This window comes from Melospiza georgiana, chromosome 3, assembly GCF_028018845.1.
Source record: "Melospiza georgiana isolate bMelGeo1 chromosome 3, bMelGeo1.pri, whole genome shotgun sequence".
NCBI lineage: Eukaryota > Metazoa > Chordata > Aves > Passeriformes > Passerellidae > Melospiza > Melospiza georgiana.
This window is the reverse complement of record NC_080432.1, coordinates 82264306-82284258: the sequence shown is the minus strand read 5'-3', so window position 1 is coordinate 82284258 and position 19953 is coordinate 82264306. Positions and strand designations below refer to the sequence as shown.

Genomic DNA, 19953 nt, shown 5'->3' with positions numbered 1-19953 from the left:
TTTTAACAAATTATACACATTTAATAGCATTACCAACGGGGTCAGATTTTATGTTCTCATGGCTTGCAAAGCTAGAGTTCTTAAAGGATTGGAACTGAAAATAATGTTTACAGAGTAAGTTATTAAAATGACTTGAGAGAGCAAGAAAGAGAGTGAGAGAAAGGGAGCACAGCTGACAGAATTGTCCCCTTCCAAAACATAAGGTCTTTATTTCTCATTATCTGATTAAGTAAGTGGTATGTCACGATAAAAGAAGTATTTCCGAAAGTAGTGCAATGTTTACCTAGAACGTCAGTGAATTGAATTTATATCAATCCGCTATTACTTCTAAATTTTTCTATCATCTTGGAAGACTTCAGACTTTTTAAATACCTGTTAAAATAATAAAATGCATATATCACTTTCCTTCTGTCTTTATTATTATTAAAGAGTTCTAGTAATGTTCCTTTACTATCCAGGTGGAATGAGACTGTGTGAAAACTAGTAATATTTTTTCCAAAAATCTGTGTAGGCAATAGGTAAAATGGCAGACTGCCCACAATCACATCAAAGTTAACATCTGGCAAGTTTAGTTAGGTGTTGTCTGTGTTAATAAAAAGGTAATCAAAAAGCAGAAATGATTCCAAAGTTCAAAAATAGTTCATCCCCATAACCAGTATACCATGGGTTATTTGCTTGGTAACTTTTCTGTGAATTTCCTTGTCATCAGTCCTTCAGTGTTATTTCTCCCACGTACTAGAGCACCTTCCTTACTTCCACTAGTAGCTGCCAACTATTCACTTTATAATTATAAACAGAAATGAGGCTGACACGAGTTTTACAAAGCAGGAATGAAGGGGAGATTTACCTGAGTTGTACTAGTTATTAAACTGGTCGTGCTGCAAGGCAAGAAAAAACTCATTAATCCTACTGAGATGACAGATGCATCTGGAAAAGTTTTGTTTGTTACACAACCTATGCTGCCACATCTGACTGCAAATGTGAAAAAGAAACAGAGCACTGGTGTTGTCTTAACTATAATACGGCGTCTTTCTCCTGGCCAAACCTGGTTTTGTTACCTGTTCAAAGCAACAAAAAAGTGTTCACTGCTGTACATTTGGGAAGTTGCTGTGTCTGTGATGAATAAAGAATTTGTTCTCATGCTGGGTAGCTAGTAAGAGTGAGGCTTAAGCTGAATTCTTTTCTCACAGCACACCTTCTCAGTGCCACTATTCTCTCTGCTTTTCCTGTCAGGGATGACTGGTGGTGGAGAGCCTTGTGGAGGCTACAGGGAGTGACTGTTTTAGTCCCCACTTGTCAACAGTATGGGTATATAAAGGGGTTGCAGTGATTTGATGAGGTGTCCCATCTCTGTGTTTCCCACTGAAGTCAAATACAACTCCTCTAACCTGGGAGATGAAGGGCAAGATGCCCAGCTTCATGACTCGAGCCCCCCTTACATCATCAGAAAGCATAAATGCCACACTGGCTAATGGGGCAAGGAGAAGGAATGAAGGTAGGGGAAAAGCAGAGTCCTTTGAGCCTTTGTTTCCTTCCAGTCCTCAGAAAATGCAGTTGTTTACTTTGAATCATGTTCCAGGGATTTTTTTGTGATCATGAGACTAGAGTTATGTTAAATGTAGTTGTTTCTTCATGCTAGAAAGGTTCATTTCTAAGCATGAAGGTGAGCAAAAACTCAGAAAGTTTTAATTCTGTTTCTGACATGCACTTTGGGCCAAATTTCAAATCTGGAGGGAGAGAGGTCAGCTGTGTTTGTAGGTTCAAAGATTAGGTCAAGCATTTAGAATTGGACTCAATCCTTCTGGGTCCCTTCCAAGTCAGTATATTCTGTCATATCAGTGAAAATCCTAGCGAACCTAAATTCTTTAACAGTCAGGTATTCAATGATTTGTTATTACACCTTGTTTATTAAACCATGACACAAAGATTTTCTGGCATAACTTCAAGTGGCAAAATGGATACCAGAGTCTCACAGCACAAACTGATACAAGCAATATTAATGGATGATTACTCCTGGAATTTTGGGCAGTAATACTTCTCCAGTAGTTTTTTTTGTTTCTTTCTTTGTTTTTTGAAAGAAAGAGTCACATTTAACAGGAAAGTGAACCAATCTCTCCATTATCCAGTTAAGACTCTCCAGCCTTTCTGACAAGTGTCCAGGTTAGCACATTTTAGACAGCATAGGCATATTTTGTTAGAACTTGTGGGGAATGCTGACTCAGGATAAGGCAAAACCCACAAGGCATTGAACTAATTGTGAAATGCCTTGTGTGGAAAAATGACTTCCTGATCCCTGCAGTAGCTGCCAGGGCTTTGAAACTTGATGTTTGAATGTCTGCATTGTGCCCCTGCCTGCAAGACAGTAATATTAAGCTTCTAATCATAATTTGTAATATCTACATTTATATATACATCCATTTACTGTGAACTCCTATTCTGAAAGATAGTGTAGCTGAAACACTGCAGTGAATTTCTAACACATTGAGCTATTTGAGCTGACTGAGATGCAAACAGTAAACAGATAGTGACAAGGGCTGTAAGTCCATAATTTTGGGAACGTTTGTTAACCTGAGGCTTTATCAGCAATGTAGGCTTTTAACAGTGTATTTGACTGTCTCAAAATAGATGAGGTTAATATCAAGTCTACCCCCAAGTGTCTTGACATAATCCCAGGAAAATTACTTTGATGGAACTGTGTTGATGAAAACGACCCACAAAATCCATTTTTGCAGAATGGGCTGAATGGTCAGTTCTATATCAAAAGTGTCTTTTTGTTTGGGAACCAAAGATATTTCCCATGGTGGGAATATCTTGGAGCCTTGCAGTCAGGTAAACCCAGCCCTCCAGAAACTCGGAATGGTTCTTGAAGAGACCCAAAGACTTTTGGACCCATTCCCATAGGCTTCAGCACATCCAAATTTCTAAAAGCAGTGCATTTATACCACCAAAGTCCAGAGAAGACACTTGGAGTGGTTTGATTTTACCCCTCATTTTTATTCCTGTTTTATTCATGCTGCAGGCCACTTTTGGCTAGCTGGCAGAGTAATAATGCAGCAGAGTTGAACAAGTGCCAATTTAATTTCTACACAGTTTCAGTGTCACATTTCTGAAGGTGGGCAAAGGCATAGGTACAGGAAATGAAGGGTACAAATGTACCACAGGATGGATCTGTACCTGTTACAGGATATAAACCATGGTAATCTACAGAAATGTACTTGAATGTCCTGTTTGTTAAGGTTAACACCAAAACTTGCTTTTGCCAAGTGCTTACAGCCAAAGGACAGTGAGTTCCTGGGATGTGCAGTGCAGTGCATGGTGGCATTTCAGTTGGCCAGTGTATAGAAGGTTCATAGCATTGCAGAGGCTTTATTCATTTAAGTAGAAGATGTCCGAAAAGATCCAAATGAGTTTTTCTATGCTGCCTTGCATAGCAAGGTTAAGAAAAAAACAGTGACAATTTAAATAAATCAGATGTTTTTGCTGAAGATTATACTGTCATTTTCTCCAATTATTCTTGACATTTCACCCATTCATATTGTGATCTGAGTTAATAATGGAAGAAAACCCAGCTCTTGTTGCCTTGTTTATTCTTTGTTCTCAAGGAGATAAGCTGTTTATAAAGATAACTTATTTGTTATTTAAATCACTTTTACAGAATTTGTTTGTTTCCTTGTTTGAGTTTCTAAATATATTGCAACAATTGTGATGCATCTTTGAGATGCCTATTCAATTCACTATGATTTGTACTGGAATTCATTCCTAAATGGGCACAGGTGTTGATAGCTATAATATGCTGGAATGAGTCAAAACCAATAAATGCCCAATAGAGGAAAGATGAAAGAAAATGCACTGAAAACAGCTCTTTTAGGATGTGATAAATAGGCACTTTAATTCACTACCCAATTAGGTATATAGCGCTGAAGATGTGTCTGGAGCAACCATGTATTTTAAACAGCTGAGCATGTTAGAGTGCAACTTCAATGACTGCTAATATTTTCAAGATCATAAACATTATTTTTAGAATTAACAATACTATTCAGGATATAATCAACTTTTGTTTGCAAGCTGTTCTATAGTTCCCTAAAGCAACATTTTTCAATACTTTTGTTAAAAAAAAGTTCGTTGATATTCTATGAAAACTATTTGCTCACTTTCTCATGTTGCTCAGAAATTAAATGCTAGAATGACATTTAGGAATTCTGATGTTACAAAACCAAAAGTCAGTTTAAGCACTTCCTTTGTGTTTTACCAGGAACAGACACTTTGTAAACTATTTCTTGCACAATTCACTCTGCACACAACATCTCCTGAAGCCCCATCCTGGCCTTTGGGTGCATTTCTATCAGGAATTACAGGCTGGCCAATGTTATGATTAGTGATTCCTGAGTGCCAGTGCCCTTCCCTCAGAGTGCAGGCTTTTTTCATTGTGCCTTTCTGTCAAAAGAACTTTGTAGTTGCAGTGGAGGTGCTTGGATAAGGCAGTCAGGTACCTACCAAAGGAGGAAGGTGGTCAGCAATCTCCTGAGGAGTTCTCAGAAATCCCACGTGGGTATTTGAGCTGATACCAAAGACAGGGTTTAGTGTATACTAAGCAGACACTGAGAATAAATCAGCCTCTAGGGTTTGAATTATCTCCAGAGAAATCTGCTTTTATGTTAACATATCTTCTTGTTGCATTCTAAATACACATTCATAGGCATAAAAATTATACTGATAGATGTAAAACTGATACTGCTGATATGCAGATTGGTTGTAACTCTGACCAAGGATATTTGTCCTTAATATTTTACAAATATCTATCCTTAGTATTTCATGGTCCATGTTTTTAGAGATAAAAGCAAATAGCACAAGACAGAAATTATCCACAAATGTAAATTCAGTTGCCAAAACTCCCCGATGACAGCTGTGGCACCCAATGCAGCATGATACAAAAATTACAGACTCACAGAATAGTTAGGGTTGGAAAGGGCCTCTGGAGATCATCTCGTCCATGGCACCTAGAGCAGGTGACACAGAGACGTGTCCAGGTGGGTTTAAATGTCTGCAGAGAGGAAGAGCCCATGATGTTGCTGGGGAGCCTGTTCCAGTGCTCTGCCAGCTCTGCTTTACCCTCAGTGTAAAGAAGCTCTTCCTTGTGTTGAGGTGGATGAGGAAGTTCAGTTTGGAAACTGGAGTGCATGGGTAGGGCAGTAGGGTGTTTTGTGGGGCTCCAAGTGGGTTTGGAAAGTGGATTTGTACCAACTGGCTGTGTAAAGAGTCAGCCAGGCAGGGGCAGCCAGGCAGGTGGGCTCCTTGGGGGCTCCCACATTGCCTGCAGCACAGTTTGGGGGAAAAGGAGGGGGAAGGAGCCAGGGACCAGCAAAGGACTGGGGGTGCTGGTTGACAGTGGCTCAACATGAGCCAGTGTATGCCCAGGTGGCCAAGAAGGACACTGGCATGCTGTGTGTATCTGGCCAGCAGCACCAGGGTAGGGATTGTGTCTCCCTGTGCTCATCACTGGCAATGCTGTGCCTCAGATCCTGTGTTTGGTTCTGTACTTCTCACCACAGGAAGGACATTGAGGGGCTGGAGTGAGTCCAGAGAAGGGCAATGAAGCTGGTGAAGGGTCTGGAGCATCAGTCCTGTGAGGAGCAGCTGAGGGAGCTGGAGGTGTTTAGCCTGGAGAAAAGGAGGCTCAGGACTGACCTTAATGCTCTCTATGACTCCCTGAAAGGAGGTGGTAGCCAGGTGAGGGTTGGCCTCTTCTCACAGGCAGCCAGTGACAGGGTGAGAAGACATAGCCTCAAGCTGTGCCACGAGAGGTTTAAGTTGGACACGATGAAGAATTTCTCCACAGAAATGGTGATTAGATATTGAAATGTGCTGCCCGGGGAAGTGGTGGAGTCACCGTCCCTGGAGGTTTTTGAGAAAGACTGGACGTGGCACTTAGTGCCATGGTCTAGTCGACATTGTGGTGTTAGGTCACAGGTTCGACTCAATGATCTCAGAGGGTTTTTCCAATCGAATCGACCCCTGTGATTCCGTGACCCAACGGGAGCGGTTCGCCCAGCACCGGCCGCGCACGGGCTCCCCCGCAGCCCCGCGGGACTCCATTTCCCAGCGCGCCCCGCGCCCTGGCCGCCGCCGCCGCCGCGCCGGGAAGATGGCGGCCCTTGTGTCGCCCTTGGCTACTGCGCGCTGCCTGCTGCGGGCTCTGGGCTGCCGCGGCCGCCTGCTCCCGCCGCACAGAGGTCAGTGCCGCCGCCGCGGCTCTCCGGGGCTCGCCAGGCCCGGGCGGGCGACAGGCTGCCGGGGCACCGCGCACGAAGGGCACCGAGGAGCGGTCGCAGGAGCCGGTGCGTGCCTTCCCTCCGCGTCGTGCCGCGGGTCTGTCCCCGGCGGAGGGAAGGGGGCTGGCGGTGCCGGGCGGGCCACACGGCAACCGCCGGGACACGCACGGGCCTCGCCGCTCTGCCATGACCTGCCGGTGTCCTCGCATTCCCGGCCGAGGCTTGTCCGCCACACCGCCCCGGAGGGGACCTGCCTGCCGGGGTGGCACCGGGAGTCGGCCCCGGGCACCGGGTGACCCGCGAAGGGGGCCCGTGGCTTCCCGAGCCGGTGATGCCGCTTTTCTCCTGGCAAACAGGGCCTCGGTGCGCTGCCCGGTGAAAGCCTTGCGGCTGCACCCGGGCTCGGCGAGTGCGCCCCGGCTGCCAGCGCTTCGGCCGGGCCTTGGGAGTCTCGGGGGCTGTTCTCCCTCAAGGACCCTCCGGGGTGTAACGAACGACTGCTGTGCTTTCACAGCCTTGCTCTGAAAGCCTCTTCAGTATAAAACTTTATGGAGTTCTGTTAACTTGAGGCTTAGGTTAGGAGCAGAGATCTTTTTTCCTCAGTGAGAGCTCTTCGTCCTCTGCCAGTCTGGCCAAGGTGTGAGAATTCAGCTGGTGACTGGTGGATCCCAGGATTGATAAATGTCCACATCCACACATTATGTTGTGATTGTAAAATATTTATACATCCTAAGAAAAATAGACAAGCACTGCAGCTAGTACTGTTCTGTAGGTGCGAGTGTTTTATTTTATATTGGTTAGAAAAAGTTACCTGAGCAAAATTAGAGGTTTCAGTCAGCTTCCGTGTCAAAGAAAAGGTAGCCCTTGCATATGTTGTTTGAGGACATCAGACTGCAGGGATGGGCTGCCATCATGGAATTGATTTATAATCTTGGTTTATGATCTGGTTTATAGTCTTTTCTTTGTTTTTGTGATTTGCTTTCCACAGTTGTGTACCTTTTCCTTAATTAAGTAAAGACATGACAAGTATTATTTGTAAAGTCCCAGTTTCACTGGTATGCTTCTCTTGTGTCTCCCTACTTTCATCTGTCAGTCAGGTTGTGAAATGAAGTGTGCATGGAAAAAATACAAGTAATCTAGCAGAATAATGTATCAGGCACGTATGCAAAAACTAGAATTCTAGTTCCAGCTCATGTTTCTCTAGAAGATTAAATACTGTGTCATATGCTGCCTGAATGAATGGCCTTCAGTGATTCATCTGAGGTCATATAATGGGACAAAAATGCAAATCCTTGTCCTGTGTCTTAGTTGCAAGCTGCCTCTTCTGGTTTGAACCACTAATTTCAGCATGTGGGGGGCTTTTATGAATTTTACATTATATTGGCCTAACATCTTCAATTCATGCAGATAATTTAGTGTTTATGCCCTACCCCCCCCCCCCCCCCATGGTTGGTTGGATTTTGATTTTTTAGGCTTTCTGTTAAGCACTGGAAAGTAAATAATTTTTTCAGACCACCTCCTCTTGCATTCTTGTCATTAATCATAGTGGAATATTTTGAAAGGAGCGTTTGTATATTATAGGACTATAAATGCATTTTTAGCTTTATACCTAGCACATGATCTCTTTCCCAAGAAGCTTACATGACAAGTCTTTGTTCTTCTACAGGTTTATTCATGAGCTTAACTTTAACACACATTTAATTTATCCAAATCCTTGTACATCATGGGGCAATTTACCTGTTTGAGAGTGATTCTGCCAAACTTGCATATATATTTAATAAAAGATGAGACAAGAGAACATTATTATTGCTTACAGATACTAACATGACAAAAAATTCTTTCTGATATTTTGCTGCCTTTGCTCCTATTTTCAGAGAGGAAAATAACCTTTGGAGCTGCAAGACTACAATTGCCCTTCCTCATCACTGTGGTGTCATCTAAGAAGGAAACATTTTACAGCACTTCTATTACTGGCTTAATCTTGAGTTTAGGTCTCTGATACCACCATCAGCCTGTTGATGAAAGTGCCCTCTGACTCCCAAGTCCTCTTTTTCTGTCGTGGCAGTTGTGTTTCATAGGCAGTTTTAACAGCTTTACATTAAGAGCTTCAAGATTTGAAGCAGTTTGGCTTCATTGTGACCCAAACTGATATTCTGAACTTCAGCTTGGGTTATTAAATGCATGACAGCTTTTAAAAGTTGGTTTCTATGACTTTTTTTCCCCTCTCTCCACACAAATTCCGGGGTTTGTGAAAAGCTCTCGAGGCAGATTGTGCTGGCAGAGCAGTAATGAAGCAGATGTGATCCTTGTACCTTGCATTAACACTGATTTAGTAGAAGCTATTCCAGCTTCTTGATGGTGACTGATAGCAAAGGTGGCGCTCGGGTGATTTTGGGGTACTGAATTTTGGTGCAGTTGTAACCTACATGGGTTTGGTTTAGATGCAGTTCTCACAATTCTTCGCAGTTGGAAATGTTCTCTATGTTTAAGACAAACAGTAATTAACAGCAAAGAAGGAAGGGGGAAATGTTAATTCTCTGCCTTGTAGCTTGGTTACCCTTCTGTGCTCTCAACCTCTTGGCTGCTGTCAGGATCAGTTTTGGTATGCCACAACTCAACTTCCATTTCAGTTTGTCTTCTTGCATAAATAAATAACTCTAGTGCCTGCCTCAGAAGTGACTGTTGCTTTCATAAGATGTGTCATTGAAACTCACATCCCTTTTTCTGTGTCGTCTCAGACATCAGTTCTAAGTAGCAGTGGAAAAACTCAACAACACACTGATCGCTTTTCCAATTTGCTGCTTTTTTCCTGGTCAGAAAGTCCCTGGAGTTAAGAACACTTTTTATAATTTCATGTAGGCATTAATTATCTTTGCAGTGGTAAATTAATGTCAGTTTACCAAATATGTCTTAAGTCCCCTACTTGAAAGAAATTTTCTTGTAATTCCAGATTGACATTTTAAAAAACAAGTTTTATTTGCCTTGGTGAGATTTTCCCTTCCAATTTCTTTTTTTGGGTGTGTCATGGTAGGTTTTCACTGCAGCTGTGTCTGTGATCCTTGTATGAGCAAGCAGAAGGGCACATGCAAAGACCTAATTACATGGTATGAAATAAAGTGAGATTATACTGACATATGTATGTTTTGGGAACAGGAATTTAGGAAAAAAGTTGCAGCTTGGTGTCAAATCAGGTAGTCAAATCAGGTACCGAGAAAATGGAAGGATATGGTATTTACACAGATAACTTAATAACTGTAATTAATAGTCTAGAAGCTGTAAAACTTCCAAAGATTTGGGGTGAATTTTAAAAATAAGTTTGAGGAAAATCTGTCAGGAACAGGTCAGCAAAGCCCGACCTGCCTCTGAAGGGAAAGGGAAAAGGAAAGATCACACAATTATAGAATGGCTTGGGTTGGAAGGGAGCTGAAGTATCATCTAGATCCAACACCCTAGCCATGGGCATCCTACACTGTCCTGCACCCTGAAGGTGGGAAAGGTAGGTTATGGATAACCATGTCTAATTTTACACTGTTCTGTGTAAAACTGTGTGAACAGTGAATTGATGTTGTGCTTTTCTATAGTTGTATCCAGAACACTGCATAGGTGTGGAGGACGCTTTTCCTGTGTGTGACACTTGAAGAAGGGAAAATAATAAATAATTGAGTTGAAGTTTCTGTAATACAAAGATTAGATAATGAAACAGTAATGAATAAATGAAAATCCCTATTTTGCAGTGTGGAGAAAAGGGCTGTAGGACTGTAGTTAGTACACTGAATCGTAGGTGATTCCTATAATTGAGTGATAGATTTTACAATCTGTTCCACAAAATGCAGGTTAGAATGGAAGGTGCACATTTTTTTCTGTCTCTTAGAATATTGTATCACTTGTACCTTCTGTTGACTTATCTCTTATGTCTAAACCCCCACATGCTCCTCAGTAGCATAGACCTTTTTTTTGCAGCTACAGGTGTGAGTTTATCACTTAACCAGTTACTGGGTGTCTCCTGATGGTGTGCTATAGTGTATTCCCGTGATATTTAAATCCCAGTGTTCAATATTATGTTAGGAGAACAGTGAGAACAGCCAGGACACCCTCTATGGCCATTTGGGTATAGTCTCCACCTCTGTCACATGTTAATGACAGAGTACTTTCTCCCACTCCCAGGATGGTTAGCTGTGAGAACATGTAATCTGAGACAAACCCCATGCTTCTGAGCACTCCTGCTGCTGATGTGCTTTGTCCATGGCCAGGAAGGTCATGAGCCACAAACCCTTTCTTACCCCTAAATCAGCGTATTATTTATTTTCATTTGATTTTGTGGTAAGCAGTAAGAACTTTGGAATGTATAGATATAAGGGGGCATGCTGGAGCTCTTGGGGCCATCAACTTCTGTGTATTGCAAGGGCACAGATAGTTCAGAGGTATGGATCACAGGACTGAGGTGCACTTTTTTTGGGAGTGGAATAGTAGAAAACATGATGAAAAACTTTTGAGAGTTCATCTGAGCAACCTGTTCTGGTGGAAGGTGTCCCTGCCCATGGCTAGGGTGTTGGATCTAGATGATACTTCAGCTCCCTTCCAACCCAAGCCATTCTATAATTGTGTGATCTTTCCTTTTCCCTTTCCCTTCAGAGGCAGGTTGGGCTTTGCTGACCTGTTCCTGACAGATTTTCCTCAAACTTATTTTTAAAATTCACCCCAAATCTTTGGAAGTTTTACAGCTTCTAGACTATTAATTACAGTTATTAAGTTATCTGTGTAAATACCATATCCTTCCATTTTCTCAGTACACTGTATGTATTTGGAGACAGCTGTATGTTTTCCTTCTCTACAGGTTTTACTCACATTTTTGCAATAACAAACTTTGAACTCACCTTTCTTTATGTGATCTCTTTGGATAGAGATGAGCTAATTACTCTTAATTCAAAGCAACAACTCAGTTCCTCCAGGAACAAGAGAATTTGGTGCAGTTATTGGCTGCAGATATAAACAGTGGCTTTTTAGGAGAAATTGTTATTTGCAATAAGTAATCATAATTTGATCTGCTAGTTCAGTTTCATTGTTTTCTAATATTCTATCTTCCTTGTAGCTGTGTAAAACTCTTTTCATGCCTTTTATGGCATCTTTGTGGGTTCTGACTCATATTTTAAAAAACAAAAAAAAAATCCATTTACTCTGTCATTTGGTTCATACTTCTCATAACATATTATGTGAAAATTGAAAAGTGTCTTCCATGGCGGACTGTACCAGCATTGAATAGAACAGGGTGCTTTTTTTCTCTGTGTGTATCTATATTGGAGGCCTTGTGTTTATTTTATTTTAGTTTATTTTTTCCTCTAATAGTGTTATGATATTGTCTCACTGGCATTTTGTGATCCAGTGTAGCTGTTGCATCCTTTTTTACAGGTCTTGTCTCTTTAGCTGGTAATTCCCCATCTCCTGAGTTAGTTATTTCCTCTAAATAACATGCTTTGTCCCTGCTGAATTGCATCCTAGTTTATTAGATTATTTGTCCAGTTTGTCAGAATTTACTTGCCTTGCAGAGTGTCTTCACCCCTCTCCTGATTTCTGTTGTGTTCCCAGTCTGTCTACCTTATTTTTCCATATATGGCATGAATGGGAATCTGGGGTTGCACCAAGATGAGATCCTGAGCCCTCTATGAAACTCTACTGCAGATATACACCTGGTTTAAGTGTAGTAATTATTTATTACATATCCTTTTCCCAGCTGTTTTGTACCTGCTTAAAAGTACTTTCACTTGCAACTTTCTTTCCTGCTTTATAGATGGTAATGCTGTGGGACAAAAGTGTTACTGCAATTAACATGCTATTCCTTTACCCATTAAGAAATAATATTTTTCTTTATTATACTTAACCTGTTAAATGACACTGGAAGCAAAGAAGATATTTAACAACTTCCCAGTGCATGCCATTGTTTCTGATATTAATGATTTGGCAAGCCTTCTTTGTAATCTTATGCATTGTTTCTTTCCCTAGTTATGTCTTGTTTTATGTCTAGCAATCCTGACTTTTTTTTTAACATCTTGTTTCTGACAGTATTCCTATCTGGGCTTGTCCCTGTCTCTTCTAGGCAGAAGATGATGGCAGCAGATCAAGCTGTGGCATTGCAGGGCTTCACAGCTGCTGCCTTGCTTAGTGTGGTGTTTGATAGGTTGTTTCAAATTCCTTACAGAACTCCTGCTTTGGTCTCTCGTTTGCTGACCTTTAAGTATTTTCTGAAGTTTTACCAAAAAGATTATCTATTTAGAGAAATGCACTTTGGAAATGTAAATGGTTTTACCCCAATTTGGAAAAAAAAAAAGGGTCAAAACTTCCCTTGCAACAGCTCAGCCAAATCTTACCAACTCTGTAGCTGGACTTCTTAGAATGTGTGCTTGTTAATAAAGTAAAGGAATTGTAAACATACATTAAAGTTAGAAATTGAGTTAATGAAAAATGAAGGGATAACCAGTGGTTATATAGGTAAGTCATTGTCATGTATATATGTCTTTGTGTAAACTGTTAGGAATATGTGTTGTTTATAAGGAGATTCTTTTAAGAACTTCTCTATTAATTGGTTACTTTTACTTTAACAGCCTACACAGCTCAGGCAGATGAGAAGACAGGCCCTGCTTCTCCTACAGATGTTCATGCCAGAGCCTTACAGGTTTGCAATGGACCTTTAGAACATTATGACTTTTTGATTAAGCATCAAGAGCTGAAGAATGACGAGCAACAAAGAAGAGTTGTGGAGCGCCTGCAGAAATTGCATGAGAGCCTTAAAGGCTACAGCATTGATTCGAAAAATGTTTTTTCTCAGGTGAGGTTTATAATGATAAAAATATTTTTTGCATTTATATTTCCTCCTAAGAATGTGCTTAAAATGCATAAATTTCTGTCAAGAGCACAAATCTTATTTTTGCAAATACATCTTTCCAGATAGATGATTCTTCATGTTTCAATATGTCTTCTTTCTTTTTTGGTTTGTAAAATCCAGTGGCACTCTAGAAGTAGCCAAATTAGATATATTGAAATAATTCTGTAAGAAAATCTAATATGGTTTTAGTTATGTCCACTGCCTACCTTTCCAAAAACATCATTTGGCTCTAGGAGAGAGGGGCCTAAACCAGGTTTTAATTCGCAAGCACTAGTATTATACTTGTGTGTTTGGATTAGATAAACTGAACACTGATGTTTTGTGTTCTAACAGATATTCCACAAATAATTCCACATTATAATATGTATCAGACATGACTTTTAAAAACAATTCTTCTCCATGTTGCTAGTTTCCAGGTGAGGTAAGGAAAGAAGGCTTTGGTACAATCTGCACCCTTGTGTTTTTGGGGGCATCGCAGTTTCTTTTCAAAGGATTTACAAAAGTTTAAACGTATCCCTGTTGCACATTGCCTTAACAATTACAGTGCTGTTAGCCAGCTGTTGCATCTCTGTAACTTTTCCCTGAAGCTCTTGACACAATGTTTTCTAGACTCTCTTTCACAGTATTTTCCACATCTCTTGTTGTCATGCTATTATTCTTAGATTGCTGCTCTGGTGGCCTTGCACCTGCAAGTATTGATAGCACTGGTATGGCACGTTCTCATGGGAAGCAACTAGAACTGATGTGGGAATTCCCTCTTCAGCTTTCCTTGCCACTTGTTTTGTAGACCTGAGTTTATATCCCAGAAAACTAAATGTAGCACCCAGAAAAGCAGATAAGACATTTAATTCGTTGCTAAATATTGGGCATAGATGTGCACAAAGGTTGAATGCCCAGTGAATGTGCTTCATTTGCACCTGATTAACATATTTCAGTCAGCACAGTTGTAAGCTGTGGTAGGATGAAACAACAAGAGTGGGGTGTTTGAGTGAGTCTGATGATAAAAGTATGGTGCTGGGGAAAAAGCATGGCAAAATATACATTGCTGTCTCACCTGCACTTTCCCAGCCTGGAGAGACCTCCTTGTCCCTGGGAGGAGGAAATCAGCATTTTCCCCAGCTAGACTCTGAGTTTTTCTTTTGATTTCACTCTTTTCTTGCATCACTTAAGGGTTTGCTTTTTTTTTTTCATCAGAAGTAACTTTAACATTTATGGTCAATAAATGTCTTAATAATAAACATTATGGTCAAAAATGTCTTTTGCAGTCCTTGCTAACAAATCTCCTTGTCAGCCTTTTTAAGCATTCATTGCACCACACTCCTCATCTCATGAGCATAAATTTAAATATGCTACTCTAAACTTGTTACCTAACCATACCAAATTGTTCTCTTACCTGGCACAAATACTGTCATGTTTGCAGATTGCAGGGCAAGACTAAATGATGTAGCACGAGATAAGGGGAGCCAAAGCCAGAGAAAAAAATGTTATGATGAAGGCATTGCCTTTACTGCCAAACCTGAGGGATCAGTAGGCTAGAATAATTTGATCTTTTCTGGCAAGAAGTTGTGGACATTTGGATATAAAGTTCTAAAAGCACTGCCCTGGAGAATAATTTTGAGAGCTGACTTGTGTTAACTGGAGTGCCCCAAATCATTGTTAGTTGTTAGGGCAGGTGTCATGGCTTTGTAGATCAAGCATTCTGTGGGTTTGTTATTTACTGATTCTTTGACTGGGAAGTGTGAATAACAAAGAAAGCCTGTATTGCAGAGAACAAATTATCAGCCTTTCTCTATTTAGGAAATATGATGCTGCTATGTCCCTATGTAACAGAGCTAATTGCAGTAAAGCCAGAGTGACACTTTCTTACTTAAATGCCATTTTTTACTTGAGAATATGTTTTTCACCAATTTCTTTAAAGCATTCCACTTCTGCATTTAACATTGCTTTAATTTTAAACCAACTTTTGAAAATTGTTATATGGCTCACTGATGAACTAATGAGTCAGTGAGAAGCAGCTGAAGAACTACTTGCTACAGGGATAAGTATTACTGCAATTTGAGGTTTTTTTTCTGGAGTTTGATATTTTTATAGAAATCTTAAGATTGGTAACAGGTTGAGCACTATAGTGCCATGCCATACGTCAAAACCCCAGAAAAGGAGAGCAGTGACTTCTGCATGAATCTGTCAATGTCTGCTAGCCTGTGTAGTTAAACTGAAATCATGATTCAGAGAGAAGTCATCACAACAGCTTTGTTCCTCTTCTGCTGTATTTGAGAAAGCAATTTGCCAGTTCAAACAGAGCTCCTTATGAGATAAAATGAAGCCAAACAGATGATAGTTTAAATTCTAGTGCAGGCCAGTTTTTGCTTCAGCAAAGTTGTAATCAACATCTTAATGAAGGTTTCCCCAGATAAGTCACAAATGTGACTAGGTAGTTGTAAAATCATATGCTTGTATCTCTTGAGGGGTTTCCAAAGTAAGCAATATACTTGGTTTTTTGCTATGGACTTTCAGCGTAGTGATGCTGCTGCAGACTTGGTTCAGTTAGAGCTAAGGCTTTTCGTGCCAAGAAGAGCTGGTGCTGAGTACTGCTGTCTGGAGTTGGCCTGCTTGAATAGGATTTGTGTAGGTTTATGGGTGGAATTCATTCTGACCAGTTGAAGGCTTCTCCAGGAAATACTAATGATACAGGTAAATCCTGTATTTGTGACTAGCTTGTTGGCAGTCTCCTGTCATGGAGGCCAGGCACCTTGTAACTTTGAATACTGTCATGTTTGTGTAATAAAACCATTGGTTTTCCTTTCTGTTTTGTACTTGGTGAGTTTTAATAGATGTAAATGAAACAAATGGATGTATTTTAAACTAATTAAGGATATATTTTGAAAAAATGAAATAATTTATCAGTTATACTTAGTATTTTGTAAGTTCAATTCTTGCTTTTGCAAGAGGCTTCTAGAAACTTGAATAACCCACTTTTAGTATGAAACCTCCTGTTCTGAGAAGAAATTAATCTACTGGCAGCTTTTTAAAAAAAAATAGTGGTGCTTGGCATTTCAAGTGTGCTCATTTTTCTGGCTCTGTTATTGAAGGGAATGTGGTTAAGAAAAAGGGGTGATGGAAGAGAAACCTCTCTCTAGCAGCCTATTCTATAGTCTGATATTCCTTATTTTATTGCTTGATTTCTTCTGTGATAGAAGTGCAGAAGCCTCTTCCAAAACAGCAGAAACTATTCCAGAAATAGAAACTTCTTGCACTTCTGAACTGTTACAAGAGTGGTCTGCTTTGGTTTTAGCTTGGTTCTTCTTTTGTCACTTTTTCTCTAAATAGTTTATTCACCAAACTGTGGTAAAAGTAGGATTAGGGAGCGAATATTTATATCAGATACAATAGAGGCCTTTCAGGTTTTTTTTTTACCCACAACACTTGTGTTACCTCACAGGCCAAATCTTTTTGAAATGAGTAGTCTGGGGCACACAGACACACCAGGCGCCATTTTCTTCATGTTAATAAACTCTATTTTGTTATGATGTAGGTTTTTTGGGACATCAGCTTAGAATGAATCTCAGGGGAAAAAAACAATTAGTCTTGCTGCCAACCAAGTAGGCTTCTGTTTTTTAAAATTACTCCTCAAATTTGAACAAGGACTTTGATCTTCAGCTTGGTGAAAGCATGGCCTTGTGTGTTGAGATATTTTGAGATCCTCTGAATTGAAGTTCAAGGCTGTTAGAGTTGGCATAGACATTTCAGATCTCCAGCTTTTCGAAATAATACCAATTGGGACATCTTAAGAGTTGTTGAGTTGCTGTACTAATGACTTGAAATAAGCTCAATTATAAGTGAGGTCATGTTTTGAAAAGAGGTATGAACAATAGTAAACACCATTCAAGACCTTGAAAATGTCTTCAGCTACAACAACAGCCAAAAAGGAGTTTTGAAAGAGTGGGAGAAAGAGGCAGTTTTGTTAGGATTTAAATAAAAATCTGCTGTTGGGAAACTTGTCTTGAATTTTGCATATTTTAATTAACCATCTTAGTATTGACATGCATTTGCACTTACAAGTTTTTCCAGTCAGGGTGCAAATACTGCCAGGAAATGAGTTGCTTTCTTCTGGTGTCTGAGCAGGGGAGAATGTGGGAAGACATTGCGTGTTACTAAAGGTGTTGTCCCCTTCAAACTCAAATTTTGTGTATCACTTAATATCTTTTAAGTATGTATTAACATACTTAAATCTTACCTCTGTTGTCAAAGAAAACATATTGTCAACAAATTTAATGTTGTTATGCTGAGACTCCAAATGTACCTCAGGATAATATGGAAATGAGCAAGGAGAAATCATTAATTTAGTTTGTCTTCCTACATTTCCTACTTTTCTCCCTTTCCTGCCTGAAATAAAGTGTCCTTATTTTAGGGTGACTGGAGGGTTTTCTGCCTTAGATCTCCTCCCTCCTTCTTGCAGAATGTATGTTTGCATAGAACCAAGATCAGTGTTCTGCTTTCTTTGCCACCACAGACTGGCTGCTTGCTGTGATTTAAATTGTATCAAATGTTGATGATTGAACCTCCTAGTGGAGGTTTCCCTTTTTCTTAGACAGCTTCCAGGCTTCAGAAGATGCATTAGAATAACTAAAACAAAAAGAAAAAAAATCCATTTTATGGTCATGCAAAATAGCTTGAGACTGGTAGGGATATCTGAGTTGTCAGTATTAAAAAAAAATCTACTGATAAAGTTTTACTTTTTTGAAATAAAATGTATGTTAAGAAAATAGGACCAACCAGAACAACCAAAGAATATAAAAATAAATTATTAGAGTTATATCATATCTGATCGGAATGAGGAAGTCATTATCCTAAAGCTGTCAATAGTGTGATGTTTAGAATTATATGTAAAATATTTTCTACAAACTTCTTTAATTGCTGAAACAGGAAAAACAGTTTTCTGACATTTGATTTGTTTTTAGAGATGATCAGCAAATATACTTGGCTCTGCCACAGTATCCATGCTTTTTGGCAGATAGCAGATATCGTTCATCAAAAATTGCTGCCTTCAAAGGGAAACAATTTTAAATTTTTAAACCAACTTTTATGGAGGCCAAGCCATTATTTTTGTTTCCTTTAGTCAAAACAAAAGTTCCTTTTTCTGTAACATGTTATCTGGAAATAAGTATGCCTAAAAAGACAAATATTTAAGTAGCTAAATTAAATTAATAAAAGCTTTACAATGAAAATATTGGTATAAAAATGTAGGCATTTTTATTTGTTCTGTTTATATAACCTTTGCAAAAACAGGTGAAGCTGTACTCTACACATTGATTTGTTTTTCTGGCTTTATGCTGCTTCTTGTGAAACTGCAAATCACAGTAATACAGCCTTTCTGTATAATAATTTGAATATTATAGTCCATTGATTGTTGGTAATCTAAAACTAAATCCAAAGAAATTATTTTGAAAATGTCTCATTTGGATTTTTGTCTGTTTCTTTTCTCCTGTAACTTTGAGCATCAGTAGTTTTATTGAGCACAATCTCTTTAAAAAGTACACACTGAAAAATATTCAACAATTAAATTGTCTTACAATGCTTTCAAAGTACTAGCAAATGGCTGCAGCCTTGTCAATTAATGGAATAGTTTCCAAACATCTGAAACCCTTTCCAGCCACAGATTGATGATACAAATTTTTGATTACCCTATTAATAGAGATCCAAATTAAATCTAAAAGGGACTCTTGTGTAAGAGCCATGCTTGCATATTTTCTGAGTGAGCTGGTACTATAAACCTGAGATATTACCCTTCTACTTTTTGGTCATGCATTTTCTTTTATATTTAATTAGTGTTTTGTACTGACTCCTCTATTTCTTTACCACAGCACTGTATTTTCAAAAAGTGCTTTAGATTCAAGTTGTTTAGCAATTACCCAGCTCCAAATGAGACCACAAGGTTGCAATTTTAATTTTCTTCTGTGTTGGCTCAGCCCATAGAGCTCTGAAAGTGGAGCACTTTAAAATAAGCAAATACTCTTCTGCAGTGTGTTTTGTGGATGTCAATTCAGTTTCATGGATTTGATTGAATTTTGGTAAGATTTCCAGTGTTTTAGAAACTGTTTCTTTTTTGAATTATACTTGGAAGTGGCTGTGCATAGTACTGGGGGAAAGGGAAAGAGGACTATTCCAAATTGAAAGTCTTAGCATTTCTGGAAGTTTTTGCATAAAAATATATACTTGAGTAAAATAGATATCAAGTGTCATAACATATGTCCTGAATAATATTAAGAGATTTAAAATTTTTAAGCAATATTCATTCCAGATGAAAGTAACTCACTTGAAAAAAAGGTTAATAAAAGGCATACTTTGAAAGTATATTTTTATGTTTATATATTTATACATATAAGGACACATGCATGTGCATATAGATACATATTTTTACTGTGACTCTATTGATTTTAATCACGTTTAAACCAGAGATAATTTTGGGTTTAATATTCAAAGCTGAGAGAATAGGATGTACAATGTTCATGGGCTTTGCAGCACTGATTTTCTGAGTCCTAATACTTTATCTCTTTAGCAGATCTGCTCTAATAGCTATTTAATGCATATATCTATGCATAGTACCATACTACTTAACTTTAAATCCTGTTTTTCTAAGACTATTTGCTCAAATGGCTTAATGAGGCAAAGGATTTGTTTTGATCATGGTGGATTTGGAAACATTGAATCATTTTATGTGTTCTGATAAAAGGGCACATGTGCTAGGGCTGGGAATGGGGATATTTTTGCAGTGATCTAAGAAAACCCCAAATCCCAAACCCTACATGT

General features: G+C 39.3%; 1 protein-coding gene across 2 annotated transcripts in view; it reads left to right on the top strand.

Moving 5' to 3' along the window:
* Positions 1-6134: 6134 nt before the first annotated feature.
* Positions 6135-19953, top strand: part of AFG1L (AFG1 like ATPase) — a 64219-nt gene continuing 50400 nt past the window's right edge. For both annotated transcript variants that reach the window (XM_058021117.1, XM_058021115.1), the window contains exons 1-2: positions 6135-6230; positions 12866-13089. In XM_058021117.1, coding sequence (XP_057877100.1) covers positions 6143-6230; positions 12866-13089 — 312 coding nt within the window. In that variant the 5' untranslated portion in view covers positions 6135-6142. The remainder of the gene's footprint in view (positions 6231-12865; positions 13090-19953) is intronic.